Below are 26796 nucleotides of genomic sequence, written 5' to 3'. Positions count from 1 at the left end.
AATTAATTAACACGGAGAGTTTTCTTAAATGCGATTCCTCAAAAAACCACAAGATGGCCCACGGGGCCATCTTGTGGTTTTTTAAGGAATCGCATTTGAGAAAACTCTGGCCGAGTTACGACTGCTATTTCGAGTTCGGAAAGTCTTCTGAAGTTCAGAGCAAATCCCAGATGAGAGAACTTTCATGAATGCCGAATGTTGTCCTAAATCCAATTCCTCTTAAATTCCTCTTAAATTCTTCTTAACTGCGTTCGAGAATGAGGCCCAATGTTATCAAAGAAAATACAAAATGAAAGCTCATTGCTACTGCCACGGCATTAATATTATCCTGTTCGTTATGAAAAAGAAAAAAACTGGCAAAGAAATCCTGAACCACAATCATATCATTACAACAGGCAATTTCTGAGGTAACAGCTGACACATTTTACTTTCATCAGGGAGCAGCATAACCAGTCTATGTTCAGTACCAAATGTCCCTGAGTGAGAAACCAGAAAACACTTTCAGTGCAGTTTGTCAATTCCTAGAACTTGACACTGTTATTTTAAATGTACTGCCATATGAACTAAAGTGCCATAACATTTGTTGTGCAAACACTTAACGTCAGCATTTTTGTATAGTAGCAGTTAAATAAAATAAATACTTTGTGTAATTCTCAACTTTAACAATGTTATCAAAACAAACACAAAACTAAAGCTTATTGCCACTGCCAAGGCATTAATGTTAGAGTGTGGTGAAGCACCAAAAATTTCACTGCTGGCAGTTACTCTGCTGTACGTAGTCTGCCGAAGCCTCCCTCCACTGTCTGTTTCGTTGAATGATTTGCAATTATCACATGTATGTACATATGTCTTTGGCGATTTTAGCCTAACTATCGAGATTCTAAGTAATATGGAGACGGTACTCCACGTAGATCATAAACCCTTGAATATACAAACGACTCAATTGGTTGAGAAATGTAAACGCTATAGCGCTTTTTATCCAGCTCCACCGCAGCTCCACCGTTCACTTGCATTTGTTTACAGTCCAGCCTTTACCTTCCCAAGATGGCGGCGAGTTGGCACGTCGCAGCAATCATAATCATATATATATATGTCTATGGCAGCAATGCCCTTCTCCATGTTTGTTTATCCGCCCATTCTTTTCTTTTCCGGTTCCGCAGCAGTCAGCAGCAGACTTTTACAAAATAAAAGCCTGTGAGCAACAGACTTTTACAGTAATAAAATAAATAATAAAACCTGCGTTAACGCGCGATAAAATAATTGTCGGCATTAAGTAATTGATGCGTTAACGCAATATTAACGCGTTAACGTGCCCAGCCCTAATATATATATTATTAGATATAGATACAGGTATCCACTAAAATGTTCTTACCCTCTTCCAGGAGACAAAGATGCAGTGAAAAAGCAAGGGGGGTGTGGATATGAAAGAGGGAGGAAAGGGAATATTAAAGGAGGCAGGAAGCCCCAGAGACCAGCCACTATTTTTTTAAGAATACCATGTATTGTTTTTTTATGTATTTATTTATTTATATTTTTTGTATTGTTGCACAGTGACAATACAGCAACAGAGAATAAATCACAAAACAAAGAGGAAAGAAACAATTGTTTTGTGATTTATTCTCTGTTGTTGTCATTGTTCATTCTCATTTGTCTGTGTATGTTTTAATGTACTGCTGTACCAATATAATGTGGAGGAGACATAAGAGTCTATCATTTTTTTGGGTTATTTTTGACCAAACAAAGAGAATTAAGAAGCGAGTCCATTTCCAGCTTAAAGACATGGAAGGATGGCTGTCCTTGTAGCCAATTTTGTTTGTGGAGGAAAAATTTGGATTGCAAAGTAAAAAAGTTTACAACAAATTCCAAAGGGTAGTTCACAGAGTTCTCATAATAAAAGAGAAAATCCTTTGCAGTAAAGGAATACGATAATTCAGAAAAGATGATTATTTAAGTCATTAAGGAACGTTTTTGTCTTCTCACGCAACTTGGCAACATTGTTTCATCTTTGTTGTCACATAGGAACAAGCAGAGCTTATGTCAGTATATTTTGCTATATTGACATTCACTGGATATATGTTATGTAGAATTTTGAAGTGAACCGCCTTTACCTTACTTCTGATACAGTATTTACTGGGTAACAGCCAAGCTTTTTGCCAGTTAATGTCCTGAATCAAAGATCCCCAGTAGAATTTCCCTCTAGGTGTTATTCTTTTTCTGAATTGAAAGATCTGGCGAATATGTTTATTATCACACTTTCTGTCTATCACATCAATCCCATTCAAAAGTAATTTATGTTGTGTTGCATTGTCCATACCAAAAGAAAGGTGACTTTTGATAAATTGGATTAACCCCTTAGGGATAGCTTTAGTGAGTGAGTTAAATTCCCTAAATGGGACTGGGAGGCCATGACGTGACAGAAATTGTTCATAGGTCAGTATAGTACCAGATCTATCGAACAAAGAAATAATATTATAAATGCCATTCTGAAACCATTTAAAGAAAAACAGGGATTTATTTTTAAGTGTAATATTTGTATTGTTCCAAATGAGTGTTTTATGAGGTGAGAAGTTGTGAATAAAACACAGTTTCCATGCAAGAAGACATTGTTGGTGAAATGTAGACAACATGACAGGTAATTTGGTTGGGGCATAGTTAGATTTTAGTACAAAAGAAAGACCACCAATCTGGTTAAATATATATTTGGGGATAAAAAAAACATCGGGAATCGGGATGTATAAGACATCTCCTGATCCAGCCGACTCTAAATGAATTAACTGTAACTGTAAAGTCCAAGAAATCTAAACCTTCCTGGGCTTTGCAATCAGAGAGCACCTCATTCTTAAGTTTGTGAGGTTTATTTTTCCAGATAAAGTCCAGACATATTTTATTAATCTCTTTTAACGATTTATTATTAATAAATAAAGGGAGGGAGGGATATACAAAGTGACAGAGACCGTCTGCCTTGGATAAATGAGTTCTACCAAACATAGATAAGTCTCTTTGCAACCAAAAGTTAAAAATACTTTTAGTTTTGGCCATTTTTGTTTGTTAAATTCTTAGTTATGTGAATTCCAAGGTATTTAACCGTATGTTTTACTGGAATATTCTTCATGGCGCTGTCATCACACTTATGCAAAGGTAGGATCTCACACTTGGAAATGTTAAGCTTAAGACCTGAGACCTGTCATCTGCCAGTTGTGCCATTTTTATTTCTCTGTGAAAAATGTGTATACCTTTAAATTCAAATTCATTGATTACACTTAACGCTAGCAATTCTGTGACCAGGAGAAATAAGAAGGGAGAAACTGGGCATCCTTGCCTTATTCCACGTTTTATCTCAAATCTTTTAGTCATATTTTGGTTAATTATCACAGAACTATTTATATCCTTATAAAGCATTTCAATAATATTAATAAACTAATCACCAAAACCAAATTACTTAAGAGTTTTCAAAAGAAATGCATGTTCCATAGTGTCAAAGGCCTTGTAGAAGTCTAGAAAAAGAAGAAGAGCCTGTGACTGCACTGCATCAGCATAGTCTAGCAGTCTTATATTGTTTATATGACGATTTTTTCATAAAGCCAGACTGTGTTTCGGATATGATATCACCAAGGCCAGTTTTAAGTCTATTTGCATAGACTAAGGCTTATATTTTATAATCAACCATTAACAATGAAATTGGACGCCAGTTGTCAATACATTGTACGCCTTTACCTGGTTTAGGGATGAGTGAAATAATTCCTTGTCTCATAGTAGTAGTCATCTCCTTTTGCTCCACACATTCTTTATACATACAAAGCAAAGGACCTGAATATATTCCCAAATATACACATAAAATTCAACTGAAAGCCTGTCAATACCCGGAGCCTTTCCTTTTTTCATGGAATGGAGAGCTTTCCTTATTTCAACAACTGTAATATTAGAATCACAAACTGCTTTGTAAGTGTCATTGATTATCGCAATATATTTACTTATTTTCTCAATGAACATGCCGCAGTTACTGGGATTAAACTGGGAAGAGTTCAGACCTTTGTAAAAATCTGCAACAAATTTTGAAATTAACCCTTTCATGCATGAATTATGAAAAAAATGATCTAGATTTGTTTGTATTGATTTTATTACTCAAAATTAACCTAAACTTGAAATTCATTTTGAATTTTTTAAAAATATGGTTTTATTAAAAATATATTTTACTGTCCACATACGTGGACACCATGCAACAAAGGGATGGTAACGAATACTTACCCAAGGTTAAAAATCATTATTTTCACGTAATTTAGTAATTATTTATGTTGATATGTTTGTTGTATGATTGTTTCTTTCATTTGAACAATGCAAATAAAAAAAAATACCAGGTTTTATAATCAGATTTAATGTCATCCGATTCCTCTGATGCATGACGTCCACATATGTGGACGGTATCCGATTCCTTTAATGCATGCGTCCACGTATGTGGACAGTTGGTTTTTAGGGTGTACAAACTATATTTTACATCAAATTTCATTTTTTTAAACACAGATTTGTTCAACACACTTTCCCTTACATACTAATATTTTTTTTGCCTGATTTTTCCTTCTTGGGTAGAAGGTTTTAACAGATATGCCTGGAGTATTCAGCACATGCCCAGCACCGTCAGCCATCTTGTCTTAATGATGTCATTACACAGTTAACATTCCAAATACAAGATGATACATATTGTTATTATATTGCTCTGAGTCTACTGACTCTGCCCCTATGTGGTTTGGAGAATATTACTATGATAATCCAGAATAAAATGGAGTTTAATTAACTGTCCACGCATGTGGACCCCATGCACGAAAGGGTTAACATAGGGTCATTAGATTTTGTACCATTTATATTAAGAGAAGTCAGGGCTTTTCTCTTCTTCAGTGGAAAAAATAACTAGAGTTCTTCTCGCCCTCCTCTAATCATTAGGCCCTAGATCTTATAAAGGCCCCTTTAGTTAAATCTAAGTACAACTCGTCAAGTTGCAAGCTGATGATTTTCATTTCTACCTTTTCTTCATCAGTAATATTCTCCTTAGACAACTAATTTATTCTCTTAAGTAACTTTGTCTCTAATTGATTTCTAGTGGCTTTAATAATTGTACACCTCTTAATGGCAATATATCGTTTTTTGTATTTAAAGATCACCCATTTTTGTTTACATCCCTCACTTAAGTCAGAGAATAATTCAGTTATCAGGTCTTTAACACTATTGTTCAAGTTTTCATCTTTTAATAAGTTATTATTCATCTTCCAATAGCCTCGTAATAGTGGAGTGTCCTGCTGGCTGCCCAGCTTAATTGTTATCAACTTATGAGCAGACAGTGCTGGAATGAATGTAAGACTTCCTTAACAAAATGTATAGCGGATTGGGAAATCAAAAAAAGATTAATTCTTGATTAAAGTGTTGAGTTTTTGTTTGACCAGGTGAAGCCCATTAGATCAGGATTAAAAAAATGCCACGCGTCAACCAAAGAAAGAACAGAACACAAAGATAAAATCAAATTATTTCCAGAGGACCCTGACTTTATCTGGGGGGGAATCTATCAACACTAGAATCGACATATTCGTTAAAGTCACCCCCAAAGATAACATAAGAGTCACTATATTTGTCAAGAAGTAATTTGGCATTATTCGATATCTGGACAAATAAAGTTGTGTTGGACAAATGTGAATTATATCCATAAACATTACATACAATAAAAATGCCATTGTCTTGCTTTATGACAATCATCACCCATCTTCCTTCAGAGGATTTCACTGTTTCTAACACTTCACCTTGGAATTTGTGTAAAAGTATAGCAACCCCTGCTGAGTTATTACTTCCATGACTATAATGTATAGTATTCCCCCATTGTGATCTCCAAAATTTGACATCCAATTCAGATGAGTTAGTTTCTTGGAGCATTACAATGTCTGCCTCGCTTCTAACGTTAGCTAGCTAGCAAGATTACATGACATTATGATCCAAGTTGACAATACAATCAAAATTGCATACCTTTCTCCTTGGCACGTTTCTCCTCTTCTTCCTCTCTTCTCTTTTTGTATTACGCCCCCGGATGGCTTTTGCCTCTTCATACTTCTTTCTAGTCTCTTTCTTCGACGCTCGCTGTGACACACACTCGACCTATACCCATCAATGCGCTAGCATGTTCTGACAACACAGAGGTGGTACCCCTACCACTTTAGATTTTTGGCTCATTTTTCCCTTATGTTAAATTGATTTTTCTAATGTCAAAATATTGGTTGGAGATATAGAAAGGGGTGCAAAAACCTCTGCCCAGCAAAAAAAAAAATATGTATATTAATTTCACCCCTCTGGGTGGCGCTCTAGGCAACCGCATATGTCGCCTCTAGGAAGGACCAACTCTGTCTATGACTCTCGTTCTCACGTTCTCCCCATCAGATTCTTCCAAACCATGACGTTTCAAAAACCATTTCCAGCTATAGCGGCATGGTTCATTCAAGGTTGTTTTTAGACTGCTGTTTTCCATTTTCAAATCTTGAATCTCGCTTTAGCCTGAGTTGTCTTCTCAATTGTGAAGATCTTTTGGAAGGTTGCATCGTGCTTGACAGAGAGTTTGCGGATATCAGCCATAATGTCCAAAATACTTTCACTATTACTAGCCATAGCATGCTTTCCTGTTTCATCACGTTTAGTTTCTTACTCAAGGGTTTTGTTGGGGTGTCTGGCTCGATAACTACAGTTATGTTATTGTCAAAAGATGGACTCGAATCAAACCAAACTTTAGCGTCTTCTTCATCTGAGTCCACAGGAGAATGTACAGCACTGGAGCTAGCACTAGCTGCTAGTGCCATATCTTGGGGATCCTGCAGCATCTTATTCTTCTGCTTTCCTTTCCCTTTTCTCTTCAATCTTTTGCCCATATACTCAACTCGAAGTGTCTTTAATTGAATAAACATAACACGTGTGTTTTCTCAAAATGATGAATAAACTATTAGTTGTTTTACCACTTCACTTGAAGTTTCTCGATGATCTCTGGCTTACATGTCTACCCGCGACGACGCCATCTTGGCTCCCACGACCTCCCACTAGGTGCCCTACTTTACCTTTTGATCCGTTTCATCAGGATGTGGTGACTTGGCTAACTGCCATTTCACTAGTTCGTCCATCGGAATGTGTGAGTTAGAGCACTGATAATGAGGATGTTTTGGGTTGGTGGCTGGCCATTGGATACATGTTGCATGTGAGCGATGTCCACTGGCACCACATTTGGGTAATGTGAGCTTAGAGCTACTAGTCAGAAAGGAAGAGAATGGGGAGAAGGTGAGATGCTTTACTACGCTGTAACTGGGGGTGTGGCCTACAATGTTATTGTTGGGATTCCTTAGCCAACTCGTCCAGATGGGACTATAAAACTTGACCGCTTTCAGGCGTTATAGATAGTGTACGTCATGATTAAATTAATCATTGAAAATGTATCACATGAAGAGCGAGATGTAGAGCTATGGAATGCAAGGGAGGACAAACTGTCGGCCAAAAATCCAGGTCTAAAACCTAAAAAGTGACTGCTCCTATAACAAAATGTTCATGCATATTTAGCTATGCCATTTCAGTTATATAATTTTACGCCGACGTGTATTGAAGTAGCCTAATCTTTCGATTTATTTGAAACAGCTTACCTTATAGTCATATTAATATCTACATTAAGGTGAAATGTATATGTATAGTGGGGAGCCCAGCAACGTAGTCACCTAAAGTAGACTGCCGTAAAAAACATGGAAGCAATACTTTGCAATGGACAGTAGATCGTTTTGGTTCTGTAGACCCTCAGTGTAATAAACAGTTCGCTCTCTTTACAGTAACTGAGGGTTACCAGTTAACTTGTACAGACCAGAAAAATATGTAGAGAATGAGTGACTTTAAAAAGAAAAGTTGACTCTTTCAGAGTATTTTGGGAGTGCTAAAAAAACTACACACAATGCTTACTGTGTGAAACCGAGAGTTGCTTCACCATATTAACTGGTAAACTGGGTGTATCTGTCAAACTACAAAAACAAATGCCCCCTTTCCTTCAAGACTGACTTTTTTAATTTACAGTTTAATTAGTTCATTTATCAGTTTGGCTTATTCACAAACCACACATGCAAACACATTTGAACAACCTCAAGCATATTGGCTCAATGTATTAGAAATGACTATCCAACAAATCACAACAATAGTCATATTTATATATTCTATAACTGAAATGACAGCTGTGGGATAAGCCCACAAACAAAGCAATCTGGGGAAATTTTAGGTTTCAGTCAGGAAGTTGTGACAGCGAGAGTTCCTTCCTCATTTTAACTGAAACAGGACTAATGCGGTTATTTACGGGTTATAAACAGGCCGGTCATGTAATCTTGGTCTTTATGCAGGAACTCACACAAGAAACTGGCAGGCAGTTGAGACTATGGACCTGAGGTTTCATATATGGAGTTCTTCCTCATGATGCCCTCATCTGCTGATGGATCTGAAGCGAGTTCTCCATCCCCACTGAACACAGGGTCAGTCTTCTGATTGGTCAGCTGAATGAGTGAGTACGTTGGTTCCTGCTCTCCCTGGCCCATCGCATAAGGGGAACCTTCAGGAATAATGACAACTATAATAACTTGCTTCGGTGATAGCTGATTTTCACTGTTAAAGCCAAACATATTCATTTTCAAGAAGAATAAAAAACACTCAGTGTTAAAAACAACACTTCTGGAAACTCACAGTCGTCGTCATCCACTTCCTCCCCGTTCTGAAATCTAAAGGAGACAGCAGTGAGGAAGGATAGCATGCAACCAAGAAAGGTACACACTGCCAATGACAACTAGAACAATAACTGTAAATACTATGGTTTTAAATATCACTCGAGCTTATTACAATGGCAACAACACATTATAACGATAACGGAATGAAGAACAGTTTCTTTGGGCATCACTTTCATAGCGAATGTGCGAATGATAAAAAACTAATAGCCAATCAGAATCCATCAAATTTGAAAGGCATCACATTAAAGCATGACATTCTATTTCTGAGATGTTTTCCCTATGGTTGGTCAGTGTGGATGTTCATATCTTCATACTTCCAGTTGTCATTACAGTTATTGTTGGATTAACAGCCCTTTTGTCATTCATTTACAGAGACCCACCTCAATTAAAATGAATAAACAACAACAACCACAACAATCTAAAATGTTACCTTTGAGTTATTGCAGTTTGAGATACTGTAAAGACAAAACAAAATAACAACTGAATTGTATGTTTATGATAAAAGATCTCATCAAAAATACTACATGTACATGTTTCACCTGTGGTCTCAGCTGGTTTCCTTTTAAGCAGTATGATGATGATGATGATGACAGGGAGGAGGAGAAGAACGGGTACTAATACACCAATCACATAGATGAGATGGGAATCTGCAGGTTTTGGAAAATAAGATTGTGATCCAACTTTATCGGAGTCCTCGAACAGAGGCAAATGCATGCTGACCCACATCAAGCTGTGCTTACCAGTACTATCATATGCGGGGGGTTCCTAAAAAAAAAAGATAATTTTCTAGAGACATAATTTGTCTTGCATTGCAGTGCATTTACTTGGGCTCACTATTATTATTCCATTTTAAATGTCAAACTGAACTTACCAGCAGTGGTATTTACGGTGGTATTTGATTTGTCTTCAACACACAAACATTATCATGTGAAATGCTTTAGTTTAGTTTAGTTTACTTAAGTATATTGTCAAGATTTTACCGTTAATTATTAAGTCAAGCACGTGAGGATAAGCATGGATCACATAAGACATGAATGTCTGGCTTTGGAAACCAAGTCCCAAGTGTAAATAATGGTTGTATGTTTTGGTTTATAAAATACGCCTCCAACTAACTGTTCAAGCTCAACTGTTGAAGCACAATGTGACTAAATAAAATGAGAGGAAATAAAATTTCAAGTAAGGTTCATAGACTTACCAGGATTATCCATAATGACTGTAGTGTTGGTTATTACTGCCCAGTACTGCTGACTATTTGTGTTCACCATTAAGACACACAGATACTGTCCACGGTCTGACTGAGTGGCATTGCTGATCTTTAGGTTATGGATGTTGTCATCAAGGGAGAGTTTTGATGTGTTTGATCTCCTTAACAGAAGATCTTTGTCGATGGCACAGTGGTGATCAGCACCACTATCATATCCATCGTAATCAAAGGAATACACACATGTGCTGCTCTGAGCTCCAGTCTTGATCCAGTACACCACGAAAGGATTATTGGAATAATTCCCCTTTGTTTTAAAAGCGCACGCCAGATTAATTGATTCTCTTCCAGACACAAGCACTGAGTTTTCCATTACAGGTTTAGACACAACTGTGAACAAAGTGAAATGTTGAAGTGAAATATACGAAATGACATGTAGTTCTGCTTGCTGTTGATATAAAGGGTAGGCTACATTTACACTTACTGTCTGGTTCTGCCTGAGCAACAATGAAGGACTCCACATGGTGAGAAGAGGGTTTGAATGGATGCATGAAGCAGGAGTCAGATGTAGCATTAACACAGGCAAAGAATCCCCTCATTACACAGATTTCACAACCGGTGGGTTTGTTCTTCTTTATCTTTTGGCATAGGTCCTGTTTTCATGCAGTGCATTTTGAGTTATTTGCATAATTACTGTCTATGAAGCTGCAGTCCACTCTGTTGTCTGAATTCACATCAGCCTGCCATTGACATGTTTCACAGGACAGTGTTAACTCCTCCCCTTTCTTTAGGTAATGAAAGTGAGTGGACCCTTCAAGAGAAAAGAACACAGTCATTAATTCATGGTTACATTTGTAATTCCACCCTATACTGTTAGCACATCTTGAACCTGGCAATTTAAAACTACTATTATTCCTTACTGTCATTTAGCAAGGAACGTTTATCCGCATTTAGAATAAATTGAACATCATTAGTATAAGAAAAGTCTGCTACCGTAGCATTGTATCAGGAAACAGCTTAGAAGAATCAAACTTGGTGACTCCATCTCAGCAAAGAGAGAGTATAAGGAAGTGCTTTGACTTCTTGTTAGTAGAAGCACAGAGAACCACCCATGACGGATGTGTTTGTTGCTGCCTACAAGTCCTTGTCGGAAGTCAAGCGCAAAAAAGGAAGCTATTTTAAGCCACTTGTCGAAGCCATAGTTTTTATGTTCGATGATTTCTCATCACAAAATATCAGAGCCAAATGACTTCTTAATCAGTGAATCATAGACATAAAAAGACTTAGGCCTATATGCAGTGAACCATGTTCAGCCATTAACTTAAATATAACTTTCTCATTATGAAAAATACTTTATTGGTGCACTGCCAGACACATACAACACGATAGTAGCCTATGAAATAAACAAATTCTATTCTTCTATTGATACATTAATTCTATCCCACCCATGATACATCTACATACTTTGTGCTAGGTTATCTACCCATGATGTAAATAATTGCCACCATCGACATCGTTTTCTGTTTCATTGCTCTACTTACCTCTGTAATACTAACTTTACAAACATACTGTTTACCAATAAGCTGTTGTACAATACTTGAATGCTCTCTCCCAATTTTATTGTCTATTAATTTAGGATGTATCTTGTACCAACCATCTTTATGTTTATATGGGGTCGTGTACATCTGCCTCATCTATGTTAGCATGCTTATCCTGATACGTGTATGAATTAATCTGCCATGTTTCTCATTCTCCCCCCCTACTTCACTCCTCCCTTCTCCCCTGCCACTGCCCTCCCTTTTTTCTATCTGTATCTCTCTACCCGGCCGGCTCCAAGCAGATGTGCCCCCCCCCCCCCCCCCCCCTTATGAGCTGAAGTTCTGCTCAAGGTTTCTTCCAGGGAAGTGGTTGTTCCTTGCCCCTTCTGCCTTTATGCTTGCTTCAGGTTCTGGACTCTGTCAAGCGCCTTGAGCAAATGTTATTTGTTTGCCGTTATTAGAATAGAATAGAATTTAATAGAATTTAATAGAATTAAATTGAATTGAATTGAATTGAATTGAATTGAATTGAATTGAATTGAATTGAATTGAATGGAATTGACCAATCGCCAGGGCCCCGCCCCCTTAGTTACTGTTGCTACGTCCGACACAATTCCCGGAACTGTCAAGCCAAAAGCCATGGCGAGTACGGGGACAAGCGCTATAGCTGTCAGTGTGAGTGATGATTTTTGGAGTAATACCTCCACGATATCCTCCAGATCAAGGCAAAAGGAACTGCAATATGCAGTGGAAGGATATATCCAAAATATTAAGATCAACAACGAAGTGGACACAACAATAATCGAAGCAAACGCATACAGGTCTCAATAAAAAAAATTAGAAGCCCCACGACCTCTTCATTAAATGCAACCAGCACAGCCTTGTAGACTAGTCATGTTATTTCACCACTGGGTAAGATCTGTATATAATATTTCAAGCTAGCTAATAACCTACAACGATTATTTATTCTTATTATTTATTCCGTCGCTGGCGAGAGACTCTGGAGGTATCTATCTATCTAGCTAGCTAGGATGGTGACAATCTAGAGAACAGTACAGTAATGTACCAGTGTGGATCAAGATAGCTGCTAGTAACGTTATTGTTCAAGGGATGTGTGTGCATGTTGCTGAAAGTATTTCACAGTCACTGTAGTGATAACTTGCTTGTAAAATGATGATCCTGATGTAATGCTATGGCTTTGTATCAGATCGTCAGGTTATTGCTCTCAGGTTGTGCCTTATACCTTGGGATACTTAGGAGTAGGTTGCCCATTCACAAAATTCTACAAAGATTAAAATAAAAAAAAACTTCATAATGGCCTTTTGTTTAACATTGATACAGTATGTTAAGCTCGAGCTAGTCTCTCCAACTAAAGTGTTAATGTTAAAATCAAAATGTTAATGTTACCGTCTGTAAAGTTGCACGCTGAGCTATCCTAGCTAGCGATAGCAAATGCCAGCAGCATAAATACAAAGTGTTGGTTAAAAGTTCTGTTCAATTCTGGCGTTTGCTATCGCTAGCTAGGATAGAACAGCGTGCAATTTTACAGACCGTAACGTTAACATTTTGACGGTAACATTAACATTTTGATTTTAACATTAACACTTTAGTTGGAGAGACTAGTTATGTACTTGTAGTGGTAATAATACAAGTTGTCATGAACCATAACTGTTTGGGGATGTTCTCTCAACTAGATAGTTAGTTATCATACCTAGCGATAGCGTAGTTCACTAGATAGATAGCTATCTGCAAGCAGCTTCATTTACTTTGGAGCAGACATATGTATGTTTTTTGGTATATTGAGTTAGGAGTGGGGTCTCCCACACTGTGTAATCCACCGCCGGCACCTTTCCTCCTGTGTTTTGGGCTTTGGAAATGCGGGGGGAAAACGACGCATCCCTCTAATCTCTGTATCAGAGCTACAACTCCCGTAGGCACACTGTTTCACCATGCTGCTCAGACCTCAAAGTTGTCGGACCTTCTTCTCTTAGTAGCGGTTGCTAAGGTATGATTGGATGAGGGCCGTTCTAGGGAGGAGTTTCGCGATCGGTCAATTGAATGGAATTGAATGGAATGGAATGCCTTGCCATTTTTGGTAGTGACACGCCTTCCTGACGTCACAATTTGGCAACTCAGGTTCATATAAAAGGTTCCCCACTAGTGATTATGACTTAGTTTAACCAGTCATGTGCTCGGAACGCGTAATTACAAAATATTTCTGAAAACATGTTAAGGCCACATGTAACCAGGGGTATCGGTGTCTGCATTGTGATTTGTTGGTTAAAATGACTGACATGACACTGGAATTCTGATGATCTTTTCTTCCCAGAAAATAGTGAATAAATAAATGCTATAATTTAAACTATTAAATCACGCTACTTAGCTAGCGTAGCCTCAAATGGAAACTAAAGTAGTTAGCCAGCTAATCTAGCTAACTACATTAGCTTTAGAAATAAAACAAATCAAACAATATTATTAGATATAAATACAGGTATCCTCTAAAATTGTCTTACCTCCTCCCAGGAAACAGAGATGCAGGGAAAAGCAAGGGGGGTGGGGATATGAAAGGGGGAGGAAAGGTCATATTATAGGAGGGGGCAGGAAGCCCCAGAGACCAGCCACTAGGAGCCCTACTGTACCTACTGTACATCAGGTGGGTCAAAATAAAAGCCATCTTTGTGTAATTATATAAAAAAACATAAATTATGACCTGTTACATCAGGATGTGGTGACTCGGCTAACTGCCATTTCACTAGTTTTCCACAATGCTGATGATAAGCATGTTTGGCTTAGTGGTTGGCCGTAGTCCTTGGATGACTATTGCGAAGATTGCATGTTCTCATTGCTATGGATGAGGGGTAATTTGAGCTTAGAGCTACTAGTCAAAAAGGAGGAGAGTTGGGAGAAGGTGGGATACTTTGCTACGCTGGAACTTGTGACATGGTGGACAGGAAAGGAGGGTTGGGCAGGTGGTGAGAGTACCTGTGGTAATTGATAGGCATGAGTCTAGTGTAGCAGGCTGTTGTCTGCGAATACTTAGTTTTGAGTAATAAGCCCATCCTGGTGTCAGAGAACGAGCGGAGAATGAAGCTATCTTCTTTGCAATCACAGCATGGCTTCTACGGTATATCACAGTAGATGACAAGGCAATTAACCCTTTAGTGTTTCAGGACAAATTACTTCAGTAACAGTCTGCATTAATACATCCTGGCTCAGTCCATATCTATGAAGCATGCACACGGGTGAGTTACACATATTATCTGGATGCCCACACGTCCACATGTGTCCCATTGTACAACAGCAGACACGTTGCTGTGGGTTTTCTGTTTAGTTCAGTGCACCAGAAGGTCATCCTGACAGCCACACCAGGGCCTTCAGCAAAATAAACTGAGGAGTCATCACTGATGGACGGTTTACCCAGACCAAGATCACCTCAGCAACCACCAACATGACAGACCAGAGATGCAGATCAGCATCCTGACTGGCCCGCTTGTTGTCATGGTGATGTAAATTGTGCAGTGGTATGTATATAATATTGTGATCTCCAGAAACTTGGTCACAGTGTTGTCAGTATTACTGTAGCATCTTTTAAGAATCTTACAAACCGTTCAACCTGGAAACACAAATAGTATTTGTAATGACCTTCACAAGAAGAACACGTGGAAAATGAATACAGTTCTGCATACGTGTCTCTCTAATAAGAGATGGTACCTCAAAAGAGTTCTACAAATAACACATGCATATACAGTAAGTGTGCATGCAACTGAAGGTTTAATAGAAAATTAATGAACACTTTATTTGAAGGGGTGTACAAGACTGACATGACACCTGTTATGAACATAATGACATAATCATGACATGACACCTGTCATGAACTTGAAGGAGTCTTCATTAATGTGTATGACTGTTGTCATTAAGTGTCATTCTGTGAATTGTGTCATTTTTAATGCAAAATTGACATTTTTTGGGAAGTCTTTGTTATGACAACTTGACATTAACAAATAAGACAACATGACCTGTCATGAACATGCCAAAGCAGGCCTCATTATCAACCTTGAAGAAACTATTTGGCTTTATATTTTAACATTAAACTTTCATAAGTTTAACACTGGCAGTCATGAGCCCATAATAATTGTGTCATGATCATTTTCCTTGAACTCAACTACAGTGGTACAATTTGGACTTAAAATGTCATTAAGTGTTATTAAACTGTCAGATACTTTTAAATACCTTGAAAAAAGCAACAAATGAGTCAAAAGTTTAGTTTTTCTTTTATTGATGTAACCCACTCCCTCTGCATCCCAGCCACCTGCAGGCACCTCTCTAATCTCAAGTTCACACTACACAATTTTAAGCCCAAATTTCCACTCAGCAAAAGGTTTTGGAGGTTGCGACAAAAGCCCCAGATTGGAGGCAAATAGGGGCCTGATCGATATGTGTGAACTTTTCAAAGACACGATCCGAGAGACACGCTGATGCCTCGCAGACCCCCGATGGATAATTATCTGCGCCTGTCGGCGAGACCAAATCCTGTAGTGTGAAAGTATTGTGACTGACAGTGAGTAGAGTGACGATCTACAGCCAATGAGGGCGCAGGACACGGGGTGAGGGGAGCCCAGGGGGAGGAGTTCTCCCCCAATTAATTCTCATATTCTTTTCCTTTTACTCCACCTTCTTTTTTCGGTGTTAATCAGCGCACAAACAACTTGTAGCCTACATTCATCTATTTTGGAAGAAAACAAGTCCTACTCACTTCTCACGTGAGTGTCACGGGACGTCTGGACTCAGATGGAGGTTTTAGGATCAAAACAGGGTTTTAATATGAATTCAGCCAGGAAACAGGACACAAAACAGGGAGGACTAATGTAACCTGTATAAAGTTCCCTCTTCCACTACTAGTGGCTTCCCATAACCAGCCCCCCCCCCAAGAAAGTCAATTGAATTACTAGACAGAGGCCAGAATATAAAAATAGGTTTATTTATAAATACTATTTGTAGGCTCTAAGCAGCAGGTTAAGATCAACATGGACAAAGTCACTCACAGGCTACCCGTACAATGAAAAACACGTAAAATCAATAAACCAAAAGAAAGAGAAAGTGGGACTGTGAGAAGCCTCTCTGATAAGGCCATACCAGGGCTCTGTGCAGAGGGCATACGTGACTAATGAGCTACATGAGGTGCAGCTGAGGGAGTGCGGGTGAGAGTGTGCTGAAGGGGGCGGAGTGGATGTCAGCGCAGACGTGACAGTGAGGTTTCCTGACAAAACGTAGTTTGGAGACCAGACAGAGTTGTCATCTTTCACCCTATATAGTCATGAATGTGTTTAGCCAAACCAACATTTAAAAATTATTTGAAGTGAGAAGTTTGAAAGCTTTTAAGACAATTACAGATACAAGTGACAGGACAATGTTCCTTAACATTCTCTTCAATTTGGTATCAAAATACAAACAGATGCAGCTTTTATGACAGCTGACATGAGTTGGAGTCTTTATAGATGTTTATCTCTGTTTCAGTTGTCATACAGCGCTTGTGTGGGTGACATATACAGTATTTGCCAAAAGATCATACGTTTTGGGCTCCATTTTACTGTCAGATGACTTTCTTAGCATGGTGTGGAAGGACGTTTTTTCAGATGGAGGATGGAGAATCAGCCAGCCTTGACACCATCTCCTGTGATGGAAATCTGATAATTACCAGAGTTGGAGCTGTTTTGTAATTTAAGTTTCAAAATGTTTTTGAATTATTAAAATTGATAAGATGCCAATGCAATGATATTTAAGTTCATGAAGCATTCGAACTATGGTTTAAAGTTATGCAAATGTGAATACTGTGCCATGCCATGTTCTGTCTGGCCAGCTGTCTGGCTCTGTAATTGACTGATGTATTGATGTATAATATAGGGCCGGGCCACGTCTAGCCAGGTAGAGCGGAAGTGACAATTTTTCAATCGCGTTAATGCGATGGAGAGTCTTTGTTTGAGTTAATTTAAGACAAATGTGGCCGTGCTGCTTAAGAGAAAGACTGCATCTTCCAGATCTCCTGCGGCAGAACCGCCCCTCTCAGCTGTGTAGCGCACCTGACGTGAACCTTTTAATATTGCACCTGCGGGGGTCACCGGCATCGCCTTGCTGAGGGAATTGTTTGGGTGTCCATGCTGCTACTCGCGTTCGCCCTGTGATTGTTAGCTTTCACAAGCAGGTTGTTTGCTTCCTTCACAGAGTTTTCTCGTGCAGTCACGTCTACCTGGTATGTGGTTTCATTTTTAACAATTACGCTGGTTAATTACGTTGGTGAAGCGTTTATTGCAAAATATCAACAGCAGTGCGGGGAGGGAGTTGTGGACGGGTTAGGGGATGATAAAGACGTTGATTTGGTTGTTTTGCAATTTTGATCACAGAGCAACGGCAGGCAGCTGGCCAGCTCTTTATCCTCCACTGCCACACTGGACTGGGGAACCTTTTTCCGGTATGAATCTTTTTAATTCTTATGTTGGCTAAATGTGCGGCCAGCTTGTATGTACAGTGTATATTTATCAGGTGAATGGTTATTTATGTGTCGTGTGTTATACTGCATTGGAATTTACTATGTATATGTACTATTGTAAAATGTATATTGTGCTGGTTTGTTTTAGGCCTCGCTTAAGTCCTTTCTGGTGCAGCGCGTTCAATCACTGTTTTTCCCCTACAATAAAAAAAAGCCACTGAATGTGTCACAGCGTACCCCAAGGTTTTTGTTTCAATGTGCAAACTGTGTTGCCTCTGCTATTATAAGGCCGTCCTGTCCCATTCTCTCTGTGTCAGAGGCACTGTTCGCTGGTTGTAGCGTATAGGCCTGGCCCTTCTTGAACCCCCCCGCTTCCCCTCCATTTAATGTGCTCAGCGTCAGAGTGCCCATTGTGGGGTGTATCACCAGGTTGTGCTCAGACATCTTACTTGTTTCAGTAGTGTCCCCTATAGTGGGGTGTATCACCATAGCGTGCTAAGACACCTTAATTGTTCGTCCGTTAGGTGACGCTGACTCCCCCATCCTCCCCCTTGGCCAATCGCTGACCTACACCTCTAGCCCCATCTTCTCTTTTGTTTGGCTTATTGATTTACTGTGTTTTCCATTGTACAGGGTGCTTGTGAGTGACTTGGTCTGTGTTTATATCAACTTGCTGCCTAGAGCTGAGACAATAGTTTTATTAATAAACCTATTCTTATATTTTGGTACATCAGCCTCTGTCTAGTCCTTAACTTGACTCTTGTGGGGGGAAACCGTTTATGGGAAACCACAAGTAGTGGAAGGGTGAACCTAGTCAGGTTACACAAATAAACCACTCTATATTCCAAGAAGCGCGTTGCCCGGATTATTCCGCTCTCAGAAGTGCCCGCTTAAAAGCTGCCCCTACAACCAGTCTAATGCGAGATCAGTCTTATAATTAGATATGAGTAATACGTTTATTGGTCTTCTGCAGAAGGATCAGAAACACACAGGGTGAACACCAAGCAGTCGAATGGATTCTCTCAAAGACAGTGTCTATTTAAAAGGGTTACAGAGATAAGAAGAACAGGGAGTATCACTGTTCCAGCCAACTATGCTCAAGGACAAGAAAAAACAATCACCCCAGTTCTCCTTAATTTTTCGCAGTATATGCTTTACACAATAACACTTGCAATTCGCATAATTTCTAATACACTCCTCTAGGTAAGCTGGGTAAAACAAACTGAGGGCTTTATTGGATTTAAAGCTGGGAAGGGTGTAGACAGAGGGCAACATTTTTTTACGAGAGCCCTAAACAACAACCTACTGGTCACATGAACAGATTTGACCCATCTTAAACAAGAGCTCTGATCAAATGTAAAGAAAAATATATATATTTGATTGCATGCCAATAGATTCCTCAAACAGACTCTTAACAGATGTATCTGTTTTATTTCTTAATTCTTCGATAGAAAACTTTCACACATTAACATTCCCAAAGTATAGTATATAACAAAAATGAAAGCCCTAAAGATAGAAATCAACTGTAAGCAACTGAACACTGAAACCTGAAAATTACAACACTTAAACCACAAAACTATATAAACCTGGAATAAACATTCACACAACAAGGTAGATACAAGCCTAAAATGGAGGAATACACTAAATCTCCACAGCATCAACATTACAATCTACCTAATTATTTCACAGCATATCCTTTAACTTTATGATACACACATCAACCTGATCGGTTAAAACCAAATACTGCAATGTGGACTTATGGGAATGTTGAGTCCTTATGGCCTTATTAGTCCTTAAGCTTATGTGTTGGCTGGAGTGAAAACGAGTGACCTAAAGACACCAAGTGTGAGTTTGTGGGAATGACGAGTCCTGATGGCTTCTGTGTTGGCTAGAACTCGTCCTCCCTCTGAGCTTCAGCACCAGTGTTTTCTACAGACACAACACCACACAGGAGAGAGGTGTTTACAACCAGGACTTTACACAGACAACACCACACAGGAGAGAGATGTTAACAAAAGGACTTGCTAAGACAACACAAATGCCCAACACAAGAAGAGAGAGCAGCTATTGTGAGCACATGAAGAACATACGCAAATTGTTAAGAAACTCACCGTATATATCAGACTCTTGTTCATCTGCCCCTGTCCTGGGTCCAATAAGGATGACAAATAATTACAAAATGTGAGAGGTTTCAGTGTTAAGTGTGTATTTGGCAATTGTATCTGCTGAAATACATTACCTGAGAGCAATCTGCGTTTCGGGCCCTATCAAATCAAAACAGTTGAAAAGTTGTTTGATAAATACAAATTTTACTTAAAACATCTGACGGATTATCAATCTTAGACAACCAGATGTTTACTTTTAGATACAGAGGTCTTCTTTCTGTAGAGCTCGATCCCAACAATGAGGATGACACCAATCGTTAGCAGGGCCGCGATCACATACTCACGTAGGAAGGAGTCTGTGTGGACTGAACACAACAAATGTGAGTTGCTATGTGCTTTATGAAAGCAGAACATATTTAATGTCTCAAAGTACAATTCACATGCTGGTATCTACACAGACAGGACCATCTGTAAATGGCAAAGAACTGGGATGAAATCATGTTTTGAGTAACAGGACAGAGTTATAGCTATTTAATGCCAAGTGAGGACTTCAGTTTCCAGTTTCATTGGTTGGGATTTTTGATGACTCACAGTAACTAAATACAAGTCAAAACATTCAATCATGCACCTACCATGAACTTTTCCAGCTGTCACCTCATCTATCAGATAAATCAGAGTGTCAGTATGTCTAGTGAGTGGTTACGGCACAATACAACAAAATGGATGGAATATAGAAACAAAGTCACACCGAGTGGATATTCTTACCAGGTTTGACAAAGGCTTGATTGTCCACAGTGACTGTAGTGTTGTTGGTTAATATTGTCCAGTACTGCTTATCATTTATGTAAACTTACGCACACAGATACTTTTGGACTAGATGGACTATCCAAATGAAGTGTTACCATCTTCTTTACAAAAAAAGATCATTACCTAACCCTAACCCATCCATTTACTTGGGCTCAATATTATACATTTAATTTGAAATGCCAAACTGAACTTACCAGCAGTGGTATTTCCGGTGGCATTTGATTTGTCTTTAACACACAAACATTATCATGTGAAATGCTTTAGTTTAGTTTAGTTTACTTTAGTTTATTGTCAAGAATGTACCATTAATTATTTAATCAAGCCGGTGAGGATAAGCATGGATCACATAAGAAATTAATGTCTGGCTTTGGAAACCAAGTCCCAAGTGTAAATAATGGTTGTATGTTAAGGTTTATAAAATACGCCTCCAACTAACTTCACTTGTTGAAGCACAATGTGAAAAAATAAAATGAGAGGAAATAAAATTTCAAGTAAGGTTCATAGACTTACCAGGATTATCCACAATGACTGTAGTGTTGGATATTACTGCCGAGTACTGGTGGCTATTTTTGTCCACCATTAAGACACACAGATACTGTCCACAGTCTGACTGAGTGGCATTGCTGATCTTCAGGTTATGGATGTCATCATCAAGGGATGGTCTTGATGTGTGTGATCTCCTTAACAGAAGATCTTTGTCAATGGCACAGTGGTCATCAAAACCACGAACATAATCTGCATCGTAATCAAAGGAATAAACACATGTGCTGCTCTGAGCACCAGTCTTGATCCATAACACCACAAAAGGATTATTGGAATAATTCCCCTTTGTTTTAAAAGCGCACGTCAGATTAATTGATTCTCCTCCAGACACAAGCACTGAGTTTTCCATTACAGGTCCAGACACAACTGTGAACGAAGTGAAATGTTGAAATGAAGTATACGAAATTACATGTAGTTCAGCTTGCTGTTGATATAAAGAGTAGGCTACGTTTACACTTACTGTCTGGTTCTGCCTGAGCAACAATGAAGGACTCCACATGGTGAGAAGGGGGTTTGAATGGATACATGTAGTATATGATAAGATGTTTCATGTTTAGATACATGTAGTATATGATAAGATATTTCATATTTAGATACATGTAGTATATGATGATAAGATGTTTAATGTTTAGATACATGTAGTATATGATGATAAGATGTTTCATGTTTAGATACATGGTAACACTTTAGAATAACCCTCCTTAATAAACCATTTATGAAGCATTTGTTGATAGTCTGTTAATCATTTACAAATCATTATCACAACATTTACAAACGTTAGTAAGCTATTTATAAATGAGTAGTAATGTATTTATGAACATGTTTTCTAATGATCTATAACATTTTTTATTAAGGACATTAGTAAGCCATTTATAAATGAGTATTAATGTATTTATGAACATGTTTCAAATGATTTTCTAATGATCTAAAAGATCGTTTATAAGGACAATAGTAAGCTATTTGTAAACAAGTAGTCATGTTTGTACTAACATGTTTCAAATGATTTTTGAACGAGCTAAAAGATTGTTTATAAGGACATTAGTAAGCTATTTGTAAACGAGTAGTCATGTTTGTATGAACATTTTTCAAACGATTTTCTAATGATTTATAAGATCATTAATAAGGTATATGATAATGGTCTGCTCACATTTTGTAAATCATTTACAAATGATTAATCAACCAGGTTTCAATGAGTTACTAATGATATGTAAGATCATTTATAAGGTGTGTGATAATGGTCTGCTCACCATCTATGGGTCATTATGAATAACCTTTGTCATGCATAAGCTATTGTCTAATTATAAGTAATATATGTTAGCACATGTAACACCTCAGTTTATGCTTAATATAGGTTTTTAGAAATCATTTATTAATCATTAGTAAAGTGTTTTGCATGGGTTGATATAAAGCGGGCATTATCTATACTTTATAAGCATTTACAAATGGCCCGTAACTGAGCAACATACTATAGAAACCATTTACTAATCATTAGTTAAGTGTTTTGCATGGGTTAATATAAAGTGGGACACTATCTATACTTTATAAGCATTTACAAATGGCCCGTAACTGAGGAACATACTATAGAAACCATTTACTAATCATTAGTTAAGTGTTTTGCATGGGTTAATATAAAGTGGGACACTATCTATACTTTATAAGCATTTATAAATGGCCTGTTACTGAGGGACATACCATTAGTAGACAATTCTGCAGCAACTGATGTAAAGTGTGACTACACACATGCTCCGTCAAAGTTTCCAAAAATGACCTCAGACGTTAAGTTGTTAAACATATGAATGGCAAAAGCATACAACACAGCATCGAGGAAATAAAGTGAAATTGGAAAACATTTATTTGAAAAAACTACACTAACAATAAATGCACATTTAACCATGCGTTCTAATCTGCTAAATACAACAAGAACAACAACAAAAATGCAACAATGCAAATACAACTAAGGTGATCCGCCAGTCACTTGCCTTTATTTATTGGCAGAAGTTTGCCAGACTCTTTGAACGCTTTAATTTTTGTAATAATGCTGTCATCACCCTCAATGGCATCTTTTACACCTTTGTGTAAAACAACTGAGCTTCTCCTTCTTGGAGCACCTCTCTCTGAGCTCTGCAAATGTTTCTGGGGCAGCAATGCAAAGTTCTGCCATTGGGGCATTCACGACAATAGTGTTGCGGTCAACACCCACAGCTCTGAAAGCAGCCCCCATGGTCCTTCCCTCCTGGCAGATTTTCAACACCTTTCGGTATCGGGCCACCACTTCAGGATCTCGAGCTTCAAATTAGAGAAGGTAAAATGAGTACAGCGCACATCATATATATTCTACTAATTAAATTATCAAACTTGATAAACTTGAAAGCGGTGTAGACTTTCCCCCGCCACTGTATTCTTATTACCTCTCACTTTGCTCCTTTCTTTTCTTTCCCCGTTTCCCCTGCTTCCGTCTCTTTACTGTTTTGCTGTTCTTCTTTTTCTTCTTCTGTCCCTCATCCGTGGAGGAAGAGTCATATGAAGAGTTGGATGACGAGTCGGAGGAATCAGAAGAGAAAGTAGCTGAAGCGGCGGAAGTGGTTTGCTGTAAGGGACTTGTGCTGTCCTCTGATGGAACGCCCTTGTCCTATTTATTGCTGTTAAAAACAGACATTGACCGAGGATGATTAGTAAAAAATATAGGCATGTGGGTGGCACACTACTAAGTGTGATGGTCTTTGGAACATAGTTTTCTCAGTTCAAAATCAACCCTTTACTGTTTTTTTGTTTTATTATTTACCGTATTAAAAATATATACAGTGGGGTCCAAATGTCTGAGTCCACTGATCTGATGTTTTAACAAAGGTTTTTTCCCCTGGCATAAATCTAAGTCCTAAGTCAAAATATAAGTAGAAAACCTATTTCAGTGAAATATCTGTTTAACCAATATCATGGCCCCAGGATATGTTAAATGTTCAATTTTCCAAGTGTATTGTCAAACATGACAAAATGACTTACTCATAGCCAGTTGTTCCCTTAGAAAGTCTCTCTCCTTGGTCACTTCCTTGAGCATCTCCTGCTGCCACTTTTTGTTTGGCCATCTCCAGCTCATGGCGTAGTCTTTTTGCAGTTATTTGTGCATTTGGGGCCACTGTGGTCATAGCTAACTGTTTGAGGGAAAGAATAAAACAGACTATTAAAACAACATCCATATAATAAGTTTCATTTATTTTACTGTCAATGTATTGACAACATGAGAGCTACACACAAACTGGGTAGCTTTAAGTAGGCTACCTTAAAGTGAGATATGATGAGACATATAATTTGAAGTTTGAACAAGCCTAGAGCAGACAAATGTCAAGATAGCTATATATAGTATGTACATGTGTGTTTATTCAAGGTAGGAGGAATTCATTTTTCTGCACAAAAATGGCTAAAAGGAAAATAGTGATAGCTAGCTAACATAGGCTACTACTGCTATCTCAGCTATGTAACCAGGGATGAGAATTAAGGTATCGTTATGATATAGTCCATAAAATCAAATTTTCACACCGCTAATTTCCAATAATGAAGGTAAATTATAAGCAAATTCAGCAAGAAGGGAAATAGGTTTGTAAGTCTAAGGTTACTAGCTAGGTAGTAAATAAGTACATTAATGCATGTCGGAACGACACTCGGGAGTGAGACAGCTGAAACAAGTGAATGCTAGCTATCAATAGCTGTCAATGGCAAGCTAGCTAGCACTAATGTTAGTAGCTGGTTAGCTAGCTAACCACTGCGGCTCAGTCATGTGCATTAGATTGGCTTGCTACTCACCGGTGGAAGAAATTTCCGCTACGTCCTCCGCAACGGATTCATCAATGACAGGGATATTTCTCTTCATTGTTTCCGATGGTCTAGAAAGTTTTGAGCCAGCTACTTTTGAGGTTGAACAAGACCGAGTATGAGCACGTTCCATTGTGCAGTATTTGTGTCCCGACTCCCTCGTGTTGTGAAACTCAGTGCCACTTGATTTTGTGTCCCCGTCTGCTCAACGCTGTAGGAAATATTCATGGGTATCAAATCAAAGTAATTCATGTTACGTGTTTAATTTTTTCATGTGATGGAAATATTAGCTAAATAAACTGGACATTTTTTCTTAACAACTTTTCAATGTATTACTCGTCAGCTAACTAACGTTATTTTTGTTTTCTGGTGAGACATTTGTGGCCGAAGGACAACAGTTGGCGGGACTGTACCATAAACCCTCACTGTACTTCCTTCTTCCTTACGTTACTGATCTGAATGAGAGTAAGAGGTTAGATTGGTTTGTGTGGCAGATTAAATGCGTGTGTAGGAATACAAATTTAATAATGACAGCCCACATCGTTTCACATATTTTGCAATCATTTTGGATGATGACTAGATTAAATTAAATGACTAGATTAAAAAGGAAACTGCAGGATCTTATTTCTAGGCTCAGTGCAAAGAAACGAAGTTTGAAGCTCATCAAAATGGCTGCATAAAAAGCACCTGTTAAGGCCACAAATCAAATGCAATATTGAGGGTAGGCTACAAGGAGCAGATTTGGAGGCTCACCGGAAATCAAACAGAGAGTTTGCTTTCTGATCACCTTAAAGTTATTGAATGGAACAAATGGCTGGCTAAAAAGCACAAATATAGGGCACTCGGACGACTAAGTTATGATATTTCAAAAATGTACAAATAAATATTTCACTTCCCCGATGCTGTGTTGTGTATTTTTGCCATTGATATGTTTAACATCTTAACGTCTGAGGTCATTTTGGGAGACTTTGACGGAGAATGTGTGTGGTCACACTTTACATCAGTTGCTGCAGAAGTGTCTACTAATGGTATGTCTTTCAGTAACGGGTCATTTATAAAGTATAGATAGTGCCCACTTTATATCAACCCATGCAAAACACTTTACTAATGATTAGTAAATGGTTTCTATAGTATGTTCCTCAGTTACGGGCTATTTGTAAATGCTTATAAAGTAAAGATAGTGCCCGCTCAACCCATGCAAAACACTTTACTAATGATTAATAAATGATTTCTAAAAACCTATATTAAGCATAAACTGAGGTGTTACATGTGCTAACATATATTATTTCACTCATGAATTAGACAATAGCTTATGCATGACAAAGGTTATTCATAATGACCCATAAATGGTGAGCAGACCATTATCACATACCTTATAAATGATCTTACAAATCATTAGAAAATCGAAAAATGTTCATACAAACATGACTACTCGTTTACAAATAGCTTACTAATGTCCTTTTAAACGATCTTTTAGATCATTAGAAAATCATTTGAAACATGTTCATAAATACATTAATACTCATTTATAAATGGCTTACTAATGTCC

At 38.1% G+C, this 26796-nt stretch overlaps 1 protein-coding gene and 1 long non-coding RNA gene across 4 annotated transcripts; both read right to left on the bottom strand.

Annotated features, from left to right (window-relative positions):
• Window positions 1-8035: 8035 nt before the first annotated feature.
• Window positions 8036-11019, bottom strand: LOC116225212. 3 transcript variants are annotated; one of them, XR_006153017.1, is made up of 8 exons: window positions 10957-11019; window positions 10448-10774; window positions 9958-10353; window positions 9503-9666; window positions 9302-9409; window positions 9193-9217; window positions 8722-8756; window positions 8036-8590 (listed from the first exon to the last, which is right to left on the bottom strand). XR_006153017.1 is itself a non-coding variant. In XM_031587300.1 (7 exons), exons 2-7 carry the CDS (start codon window positions 10560-10562, stop codon window positions 8418-8420), a joined length of 852 nt encoding a protein of 283 aa, XP_031443160.1. In that variant the 5' UTR covers window positions 10563-10774; window positions 10957-11019; the 3' UTR covers window positions 8036-8417. The 3 variants fall into 3 exon arrangements, 2 of the variants coding, with proteins under 2 accessions (XP_031443160.1, XP_042566735.1); XM_031587300.1 differs by lacking the exon at window positions 9503-9666; XM_042710801.1 differs by lacking the exons at window positions 9193-9217; window positions 9503-9666.
• Window positions 11020-23948: 12929 nt separating this feature from the next.
• LOC116225240 lies at window positions 23949-25458 on the bottom strand. The gene is made up of 3 exons (XR_004165995.2): window positions 25239-25458; window positions 24441-24585; window positions 23949-24079 (listed from the first exon to the last, which is right to left on the bottom strand). It is a non-coding gene; the product is annotated as an uncharacterized LOC116225240 (long non-coding RNA).
• Window positions 25459-26796: the final 1338 nt, after the last annotated feature.

The sequence above is a fragment of the Clupea harengus genome, chromosome 20 (assembly GCF_900700415.2).
Source record: "Clupea harengus chromosome 20, Ch_v2.0.2, whole genome shotgun sequence".
In the NCBI taxonomy this organism is placed as follows: domain Eukaryota; kingdom Metazoa; phylum Chordata; class Actinopteri; order Clupeiformes; family Clupeidae; genus Clupea; species Clupea harengus.
The sequence above is the reverse complement of the archived record's forward strand: the minus strand, read 5'-3'. Positions and strand labels throughout refer to the sequence as shown.

Excerpts from the sequence above, each read along its gene's own strand:
- LOC116225212 (XM_031587300.1), bottom strand. The coding sequence starts at position 10,562 with ATGAGGGGATTCTTTGCCTGTGTTAATGCTACATCTGACTCCTGCTTC. Across the intron at positions 9,410-9,957 it reads AGTCATTATGGATAATCCTG|ATTCCCATCTCATCTATGTG; the intron begins GTAAGTCTATGA and ends CAAAACCTGCAG. Across the intron at positions 9,218-9,301 it reads GAAACCAGCTGAGACCACAG|TATCTCAAACTGCAATAACT; the intron begins GTGAAACATGTA and ends TTGTCTTTACAG.